Here is a 10,859-nt window from a genome sequence, read left to right as displayed (position 1 = left end):
GGGTGTAAATGGTTAACTCATTGAGCAGATAACTGAAATGTTGGAGGTTCGAGTCCATCCAGAAGTGCCTCAGAAGAAATGTCTGGTTCTCTACTCAGATACATATGGGATCACCATGAGTCAAGAGTGGACTCCATAGCAACTGATTTGGAGCCCCTGACACAAATGCTTAATACACTTAGCTGGTCACTGAAAGGTGAGAGGCTTGAATCCACTCTGAGGTACCTCAGAAGAAAGACCTGGTGATCTCTTTCTGAAAACTCAGCCACAGAAAAACCCCATAAAGCGCAGTTCTACTCTGGCATATGTGAGGTCATCACGAACTGACTCAATGGCAATGGGTTTTTTTGGTTCTGATGGGTCCACCTGGGACCTGCTTCCCTGAGATAAGATACCCAAGCTTCAAACCCTGCATGAGGTAAGATCTGGTCAATTAAACATAAGCAAATGTTGTACACTGAGCCCAGAGGTCCAAAGTAAACATTTTTATTCTCAGTTCTGACTTAGCTATCTCTAGTTTTGCTAGCATGAATAAATGGAACCAACAGTATTTCTCTCCCTAAATATGTCTTTCACTAAAATTTGTCATTTACAAAGTTTCCTCTTTTTCCTAAAGAGTGTGATTTGAGGATGACCTAAAATGAGGCTTGACCACTTCAGCCACACGGGGGTTACTCATCCTGTTTCCGTGCCAGCTTCTCTCGCGCTGAGCACTGGAAGGCAACAGACAGCTATAAATAGCAGCCCAACAGATTTGTCCTTCCAGTGAGGTAAAGGACTGGCCAGCCCAGACAGCCAGGAGAAGTCCACACCATGCCCAGGGCCCTCAGGAACACTGTAAGACCTGCAGAAGGCAGACACGGTCCTCTCTCACAACCTCCACAACAATGCCTCCAAAGACCAAATAGGTAGGAAAGAGCCCATTTGTTCACCCTTGAATGCACAAAATTGTGAGCCCAAGAGTGGAATAAAATGTTTTCTGGTCTCTGGAGCATCCCTTTTTCTGAGGAGTTCTCAAGGCACAACCCCCTCCCCAACTCCCAGACACGAAACTGCATGATGAAGAACGTTTGAAGGGGCTCCTTCCCCGTGGAGCAGCTTCTTTCCAAGGTCCATCTTTCTTCCTCCTTCCCTGATCTGCAGGTGGACGGGAAAGCTGGCCCTGCTGCGGGCCCTGCAGGCTCACAGCACAGTCTCTCGGACGACACCGATGAGACTGTGGGGCCGTTCAGCCTCTGCTCGCTGCCCTGGCCTCCTCTCAGCTCGTGGTCTTCCTACCGGGGCAAAGGTGCTCAGGTCTCCGCAGCTCTGCAGGTGCAGCAGGCCAGGCTGCCTGCGCTCCAGCGGGGTGTGGGTCCTGGCCGTGCTGGGATGCGGTGGGGCCATTATCTATGGGACAATAAAGGGGTGGGAAGAGATTAAGTTTCACAAAGATACTTTGACCAGCTTCCTATATCTATCCATACATCTCAATATTTAGTTACTTTGGAAAAGAATAAAAGGGTAAGCCCCTAAAGTGGAATCAAACTACCAAACCCATGCCACTGAGTGGATTCCAACTCAGTGGCCCTAGAGGACACAGTAGTTCCTTAGGGTGTTCTCAGACTGTAAATCTTTATAGGAACAGATGGCTTCATCTTTCTCCCATATAGCAGCCGGTGGATTTGAACCACCAACCTTGGTTAGCAGTCCAGTGCTTAACAATGCCACGAGGGCTCCTTTCCAAAGTAGAAGCCACTTAAAATTCCAGATTTAGTTTTAACATGCCACCTCTTTACTAAAGTCCCTAAGAACTGCAAACCAAAAAAAGAAAAAAACAACAGTTACTATCAAGGCAATTCTGACTCCTGAGAACCCCATGTGTGGGTCAGAGTAGAACTGGGTTTCAGAGGTTTCCAATGGGTGTTCTGGGAAGTAGATCACCAGACCTATCTTCTGAGGTGCCTGCGGGTGAACTCAAACCTACAACTGTACAGCAAGTGTATTAACTACCACCCAGGACCAATTAACAACGATCTTGTCAGTGGAGAAAAGATTGAAGTTGTCAAGGACTTCATTTTTCTTGGATCCACCATCAACACTCATGGAAGCAGCAGACAAGAAATCAAATGACGTATTGCATTAGGCAAATCTGCTGCACAAGACCTTTTTTTAAAGTGTTGAAGAACAAAGATGTCAGTTTGAAGACTAAGGTGCACCTGACCCAAGCCATGCTACTTTCAATAACCTCATATGCATGTGAAAGCTGGACAGTGAATAAGGAAGATCATAAAAGAATTGGTGCTTTTGAGTTATGGCATTGGAGGAGAATATTGAAAGTGCCATGGGCTGCCAAAAGAACCAACAGATCTGTGTTGGAAGAAGTGCGGCCAGAGTACTCCTTGGAAACCAGGATGGCCAAACTTTATCTCTCATACTTCGGACATACTGTCAGGAGGGACCAGTCACTGGAGAAGGATAACATGTTTGGTAAGGTGGAGGGTCAGAGAAAAAGAAGAAGACCCTCAGTGAGATGGATTGGCAAAGTGGCAGCATCAACGGGCTCAAGCGTGGCAACAATTAGGAGATTGGCCCAGGACTGGGCAGTGTTTTCTTCTGTTGTGCTATGAATCAGTGCCTAACATCAACAACAGGGCACCTAACATCAACAACAGGGCACCTAACATCAACAACAGGAATTTCCTATGAATAGCAGGGTCAGAGAAAAGCAGGAATACTTCATTGTTTTAGAATTTCCCATACTTTCTATTGTTTCAACTATACATCTGCTAAATGTAACTGATTTGTCTACTTCAACTTCCCACTTTATATATACAGCCTTCTTTTCATCCCCTTTTTCCATTTCCCTCTTGGGCAAACCAGTGACTCTCACTGGGCTCTACACATCACCAGGGGTCTTATCAGAAACATCATCTCCAGTGCCAAGCCTGACTGCAGGGCTCAGACACCCAAATGTTAAACAAGAACCTTAGACTATTTGGATGTACTTGGATTGTAACCAAGTAAGGTACCCTGGAGTGATTGATTTTGCAGTCCAGGAGCGGAGGTCCCTGAGACCATCAAGTGAGAAGAGCGGAGTACTGGACCCTACCCAGAAAAGTAGTGACACCAGAAATGGAGACAGAGACGATGATGTGGACAGATGGAGTGGCTGGGGACACTGGACTCAGGGAGGGAGAGGGACTGTTCTGATGGGGGGGGGGGCAGGCCTGTGGAGTGTACCCTTTGGTTATTTGATGATGCATGGAGGGGCTTGTTATCATTGCAACGAAATGAAATACAATAGGATGAATGTAAAATGGATGTTCTCCCATGTAAAGCCACATTTGTTGTTGTTGTTATGTGCCATCGAGTCGGTTCCGACCCATAGCGACCCTGTATAGGGTTTCCGAGGGTGTAAATCTTTACGGGAGTAGAAAGCCTCATCTTTCTCCCGCGGAGCAGCTGGTAGTTTCGAACCGCTGACCTTAAGGTTCGCAGCCCGATTCGTAACCACTACGCTACCAGTAAAGCCACATAATTCACAATAAAAAAAAATTTTTTTTTTAAAGTAAGGCTCCCTGGGGGCACAGTGGTTACACACTTGGCTGCCAGCTGAAGGGCTGGCAGTTTGAACCCACCAGCTGCTCTGAGGAAGAAAAATGTAGCCATCTACTTCCGTAAAGATCTATGGGGTAGTTTGACTCTCTTATGAGTAGAACTTTCTAAGAAAGATGCAGCAGTCTGCTTCTGTAAAGATCACAAACTCTATGGGGCAGTTCGACTCTATCTTACGAGGCAGAATCTATTCAAAATGTTTCACCAGTGAAGCCAGTAGGTGAGTTTGAACCACCAACCTTTGGGTTAACTGCCAAGGCTCCTTATGACACTTGTTAAGTGCCATTGAATTGGTTCCTACTCATAGCGACATATTTATCACACTGGAAAAAAAAACAGACACTATTACCACCTAACTTCACAGTGTGGTACTTCTGATGGCTTTTTGTTTCCTTTGTACTATTCTTAGCTTTCAAATTTTATCCTTAAAAGAGATGGGCATTAAATTTTGCTAAGACTCTATCACTCTATTTGTCTTTAAGGCCTGCCCTTGTCTCCTGATTAAGAAGAAAATTCCAACATTCATGATCAAATGGTGACTTCCAAAAGTCAACTATACTAGGCCCTATGCCCAGTATTGTATGGTTATCCTCCATTGTGGAAGATGATGTAATTGTCCTTATGTGCTATAAATCCTTATCCCTGCCAGTGGTTTAAGAGGCAGGATTAAGTAAATCAAAGAGGATTAGGTTATACTTGTTACGTTGATAAGGCAGGATTAGGAGAGGATGTAACCCCTTACTCAGGTCACAGTCCTGATCCCATGTGAGGGGAGTTTCTCTGGGGTGTGGCCTGTATCCCCTTTCTTCTTACAAGATACAGACTGAGAGAGAAGTGACCAAAGTGACCAAGCAAGGCGAATCTGGAACTGAGCATGCTTTGGGCTCAGGGTCCCTGTGCTAAGGAGCCTCCTAGACCCAGGGGAAGACTGAAGCCAAGACACACAGAGATCTCCAAGGAACACTGGGCCCGCAGATACTGAAAGAAAACTAGGAACTTCCCCCAGAGCCAACAGGAGAGCAAGCTTTCCTCTAGAGCTGGTGCCCTGAATTTGAATTTCTGGCTTCTAAACTCTGAAAGAATAAACTTCTGGTTTCTAAAGCCATCCACTTTCGGTATTTCTCTTAGAACAGCATTAGATAACTAGGACAGCTTTGTTTCGTGTTTAATTTGGACAAGTGGTGTCAATATTGGTGAAAATGTAAATAGATCTAAAATCTCATTCTGTTGTTGTTAAGTGCTGTCGAGTCGATTCCAACTCATAGTGACCCTGTATGGGATTTCCGAGGAGCAGCTGGTAGTTTGAACTGCTGACCTTGCTGTTCACAGTCCAGTGCTGATCCTACAGCGCCACCTCAAGAGTCATTCTAGTAATGGAGAAAAGTGGAAATGTGCAAAGCTGAGCAGAGTCAGAGATAAGACGTACACTTATCCCTGCCTCCTTCTGTTTGGAAAGGGGCCGTGGCATTATGAGAACTCTGAGGAGATCAGAGGGCAAACCTTATGCTGAACTCTAGTTCTGGAAATATCCGGCAGACAGAGTCTGTCTCCACAATTCCAGAACCTGAGCTTTTATCTGGTCTAGGGCAAACATTTGTGGTGATAAATCTATTGAACTATGAGTGCTTTTTCTTTGTCCTCAGAGCTATTTTTCAGCAAGCAAGACTGTTAAGAATAACTGTTATGAATAACTGTTAAGTTATTCAGTTATGTGAACTCTAAAACTTATACTGAAATCCTAAGCCCCATCCCTGTGATGTGTCTCTGTTTAGAAATAAGGAGGTTTCTCCTGTTATATTAATGTGGTCCTACCAGAATAAGCTGGGTCCTAAACATTCTCCCCTTCTGAGGGAAGTCTTTTACAAAAGGGAGAGGCCCCATAAGCACACATGGGGAAAGACCACATGAAGAAATCTCTATAAAGCAAAGAATGCCCAAGTCAGGACCCTCTCCTACAGCCAATATCCATATTTGGACCTCTAACCACCAAAACTTGTTATTGTTGTTGTTAAGTGCTACTGAGTTGGTTCTGACTCAAAGATCCTGAATACGGTTTCTGAGGCTATAAGACAATAAATGTCTGTCCTTTAAAGATCCCCACTGTGCTATTTTGTTACAGGAGCACTAGGAAACCAACACAAAGGCTTTGCAGGAGGTCAAGACCAGCTGTCAAGCTAATGTTCCAGATCTCTCCTCTTCAGAGCTGGGCAGCCTTTGAGAAGTAGCTCCAAATGTTTGTCCCTGTCTATCAGCTAGATGGGTGGGACAAAAGGATAATGCTCATGGCTACTAAGCCAAAGGTTGGCGATTCTAGTCCACTAAGTGGCCCTCAGAAAACAGTCCTGGCCACCTTGTTGTTGTTGTTAGGTGCTGTTCAGCCATCATCTACTCATAGTGACTCTATGCACAACAGAACAAAACATTACCCAGTCTTGCACCATCCTTACAATGTTTGTTATACTTGAACCCATTGCTGATACCACTGGGCCAATCCATCTCTTTGGGGGTCTTCCTCTTTTTCACTGACCACTCCCCCCCATTTTACCAAGCATGATGTCCTTCTTCAGGGATTGATTCCTCCTGATAGCATGTCCAAAATACCAGAGACAAAGTCTAACCATGCTGGTTTTTAAGGAGCATTCTGGCTGTACTTCTTCCAAGATAGATTTGTTTGTTCTTTTAGTGGTCCATGGTACTTTCGATATTCTCCAAAACCAGAACTCAAATACATTAATTCTTCTATAAATCTTCCTTATTCATTCTCCAACTTTCACATGCTTATTTGGCAATTGAAAATACCATGGCTTGGGTCAGGCGCACCTTAGTACTTAGTTAAACTGACATCTGTGCTCTTGAAGACTTTAAAGAGGTCTTGTGCAGCAGATTTGCCTAATGAAATACGTCGTTTGACTACTTGACTGGTGCTTCTATGAATGTTGATTGTGGGTCCAAGCAAAATGAAATATTTGACAGCTTCAATCTTTTCTCCATTTATCTTGATGTTACTAACTGGTCCAGTGGTGAGGATTGTTGTTTTCTTTACATTCAGGTGTAACCCATACTGAAGGTTGTAGTCTGTGATCTTCATCAGTAAGTATTTTAAGTCCTCTTTGCTTTCAGCAAACAAGGTTGTGTCATTTGCATATTGCAGGTTGTTAGTGAATCTTCCTCCAATCCTGATACTGCTTTCTTCTTTATTTAATTTAATTTCTCAGATGATTTGCTCAGCATACATGTTGAATAAGTATGGTGAAAGGATACCACCCCAGTGAACACCCTGCCTGATTTTAAACCATTGTTCTGTTTGAACGACTACCTCGTGGTCTGGGTACAGGTTTCTCCTGAGCACAATTAAGTGTTCTGGAATACCTATTCTTTTCCATGTTATTCAGAGTTTGTCATGATCCACAGTCAAAAGCCTTTGCATAGTCAATAAAGCACAAGTAAACATCTTTCTGGTAGTCTTTGCTTTCAACCAAGATCCATCTGATCTTAGCAATGATATACCTAGTTCCATATCCTCTTCTGAATCTGGCTTAGATTTCTGGAAGTTCCCTGTTAATGTATTCTTGCAACTGTTTTTCAATTATCTGCAGCAAAATTTCACTTGCATGTGTTATTAATGTCACCTCTATTTGGAATGGGTGCAAATAAGGATCTCTTCCAATCGGTTGGCCAGGTTGAACCACCAACCTTTGGGCTAGCAGGCTAGTGCTTAACTACCAAGACCCCTTATGACACTTTTGATATTGTTAAATGCAGTAGAGTCAGTTCCAACTTATAGCTACGCTTTTAGCACCCTGGGAAAAAAACTCAGGTGTGGCGCTATGACAAATGCGTCAGACTGCAGTGGTTCGAACTGCAACATGGGTGGTTCAAGCTCACCAGCTGCTCCTTGGAAACCCTATACAGGGTCTCTATGGGTCGGAATTGACTCGATGGCATTTAACAACAACAACTTCACAGAGCAATCCTTCTGCTGACTTTTTGTCAAATTTCTTGGCATAGATGAATGAGCACCTCCAGTGCTGCATCATTTGTTGAAAGATCTCAATTTGTAGTCCATCAATTCCTGGTGCCTCGTTTTATCCAATACCTTCAGGTATTATCACTGCAGTTTGGATTTCCTCCTTCAGTATCACTGGCTCTTGATCATATACTACCTCTTGAAATAGTTGAACGTTGACCATTTCTTTTTGGTACAGTGACTTTGTGTATTCCTTCCATCTTCTTTTGATGCTTTCTGTATCATTCAACACTTTTCCCATGTTATTGTTATTGTTAAGTGCCATCGAGTTGGTTCTGACCCATAGCAACCCTGTGTTGGGTTACCAAGGAGTGGCTGGTGAGCTTGAACCAGCAACCTTGCCGTTCAAACTGACTTTGCAGTCCAGCACCTTAACCCACAGTGCCACACCAGGACTCCATTTTTCCCATAAAATCCTTCAATATTTTAAGTCAAAGCTTGAATTTTTTCTCCAGTTCTTTCAGTTTGAGAAATGCTGAGCATGTTCTTCCCTTTTGTTTTTCTAACTCCAGGTCTTTGCAAATTTCATTGTTAATACCTGGCTTTGTCTTTTTGATCTGCCCTTTAGATATTTCTTTTCAGTTCTTTTACATTCACTTTAGCATCTCTATGCTGAAGAACACATTTCAGTCTCTTCTGGCATCCATTTTTATCTTTTCTTTCTTTCATATTTAATGATCTTGATTTCTGATGTCTTGATGTCATCCCACAACTCTTCTGGTCTTCTGTCATTAGTGACTGATGCATCAAATCTGTTCTTGAGATGCTCTTGAAATTCAGGGAGGCTATGTTTAAGGTCATATTTTGACTCTTGTGTACCTGTTTTAATTTTCTTCAGCTTCAGCTGGAACTTGCATATGAGCAATTACGGTATGTTCCACAGTCAATGCCTGGCCTTGTTTGGGCTAATGATACTGAACTTTCCCACCTACTTTTGAAAAATCAACTACGAAAACCCTATAAAGCCCAGTTCCATTTGGAACATATGAGGTCACCATGGGTCTGAATTAACTTGATGGCAACTGGTCTAGCAGGGGTGGGCAGAGGGAAGGGCAGTCAGGGGACAACATCAGGCATTGGCCAGGGACCGCAGGATGATCGATATGTCTCCCACACACAGGTTGCTAGCTGGAGACTGACTCAGGACCACTGGACAAAAAGCAAAACAGCAAGACAGTCTATGGTCCATGCTGCTCTTCCCACAAGTAATCAAATGGTTTCTCTCCTCCCTTGCTTATACTTGGGACTGGGAGACAATTTGGTTTCTGGCTTCTGTAACAAAAGCCTAGAAAGTAGAAAACGGAACAGAAAGGAAATTGAGAAGTAGATCTATTGAATACTCCCAGCTGCTATACAAAAGGATGGAATACAAGCCAGAGGCACCTCAGAAGAAAGTCCTGGCAATCTACTTTCAAAAATCAGTCATTACAAGCCCTACGGAAAACAGTTCCAATCAGACACCATGGAGTCAACATGAGTCAGTTGATTCGACAACTTTTTTTTCTAAATTAAAGCTGTAGCCTGTCCCCCCAACTCTCATCTGAAGGAAAGTCCATTCATTGAGAGACCCACATGTAAAGACCACCTAGTCCAACCCTCTGCTTGAAAGACAAGACATCTGAGATCCAGATGGACTATGGCCCAGGTCCAATTTTATCTTTTTACTGGGTGGCTTTAGTTGGGGGGAACTACCTTGTACTTTTTATTTAGGAGGCAAAAAAAAAAAAGGTGTTTATTCCTCTAAACCCTGCTGACTTTTTGATATTGCCAAACATTTCACAGGCGCGTGAGGAGCTCCCAAAATCTTGCCAGTATTAAAATCACAGATGTCATTGTTTTCAAAGGGCTGAAAATGCATGCCATGGCAAAGGAAAGCTTCAAGCTAAGCAAACAAATGTTTCATTTTATTGTGGGTCTTTGTTTAGTTTTGTTTTTGCTGATTGTGCTCCATGTTGTCTGTATCCTTTATCCTATGTGCACCTTTGTTGTTCCAGGCAGGCTTCCACCTCCCAGAATAAATGGCCCCACTTTGCCTTGCTCCAAGAATGCTAAAGAGAAGTCACTTCACCTAAAAGGAAAGTTCTCTGGCTTCCTCTCTCCCCCTCCCTGACCTCCTAACCCCATTTCCCTTGAAATGGTGACCATGAACTTACTCGGCCTTGGACAGGAAATCGAAGACTGGGCTAAAGCTGCTCTGGAAACACATTATCTGATTCAGGGTCGATATTAATAATAAAACTACCTGCTCTAGGAAACTGGCACTGGTGATAGCTTCCTCCATGTGCTCCTCATCGGACTTCAAAACAGACTTAATGTTTTCCACCAGTTCATGGATGTCAGGGGTCATAGTGCAGGAAGATTGCTCCAGGAACCTGGCCACCAACAGCTTGGTGTCTATGTAGGATTTGTAATCTATTAAAGATCTTGGTCTGGAGCGCAAAGCTCGCGATCTCAAGCCTCTCCTCAAAGTCACTGCAGCCAGGTCCAGCCTTCCTTCCGTCTGTGTGGCGGCTTCACAGCTAAGCACGGGGACAGCTGCAGGCAGAGACAAAAGACAATTACCTGTTTACCAAGCCCCCTGAACGCACGCCTCTCCCTGAAACAACGCAGGCCACCACACCTGAGAAATGCCAAGAGCCATGCACATCGCACTTTGATTTTTGCAGAAGGAGAAAACAAAACAAAATATGAGGACACAAACCAATTTCCTGAAATGTCATCTCAATAGGACATGTCCCCAAAACGGTTTGCCGTGTTACATCACACACAGCCCCCAAGATAAGACAGATGAGAACGAAGAACATTCAGAATGCAAATTATAACAGAGCAACAATGTCATGGGGTAATGGCAAATAGATGGAGAAGGATGGGGGCAAGCAGGAAAAATGTGGTTCACTAATGAAGGAATGTTCCAGGTGGGGAAGATGAAGAGGCTGCGTAAAGAGAGGAAAGGACTGGACAAAGACTTGTGAGATGGAAATAATGTTCTGTTCACTTTGACCGTACCTTTGTCCTAAAAATCCTCAAAGGCATTTCACTGACATATTATCGGAGCTCAAGCCATGGCTGTGAGGTAGATCTATCACTGACTGTTAGACAAAGAGAAACTGAGCGCAGAGACATTAAACATCATCCCAGAAGTCACCAGAGGGCCTGGGAACTCCACCTCTCTAGCCCCGAAGGCCCTAATGTCCATGTCTATGGGAGTCAGCACTGTGAAGGGGGTAAGAGGAGC

The 10,859-nt window shown here is 43.9% G+C and overlaps 1 protein-coding gene across 1 annotated transcript in view; it reads right to left on the bottom strand.

The window, feature by feature from the left end:
- Positions 1-1,182: 1,182 nt before the first annotated feature.
- The window catches only part of FAM189A2 (family with sequence similarity 189, member A2), a 44,886-nt gene continuing 35,209 nt past the window's right edge, over positions 1,183-10,859 (bottom strand). The window contains exons 10-11 of the mRNA XM_006835000.1: positions 9,867-10,159; positions 1,183-1,389 (exon numbers count right to left, since the gene is read on the bottom strand). Of these exons, the coding sequence (XP_006835063.1) occupies positions 1,183-1,389; positions 9,867-10,159 (500 nt within the window). The remainder of the gene's footprint in view (positions 1,390-9,866; positions 10,160-10,859) is intronic.

This window comes from Chrysochloris asiatica, unplaced genomic scaffold, assembly GCF_000296735.1.
Source record: "Chrysochloris asiatica unplaced genomic scaffold, ChrAsi1.0 scaffold00014, whole genome shotgun sequence".
Taxonomy (NCBI): domain Eukaryota; kingdom Metazoa; phylum Chordata; class Mammalia; order Afrosoricida; family Chrysochloridae; genus Chrysochloris; species Chrysochloris asiatica.
The sequence above is the reverse complement of the archived record's forward strand: the minus strand, read 5'-3'. Positions and strand labels throughout refer to the sequence as shown.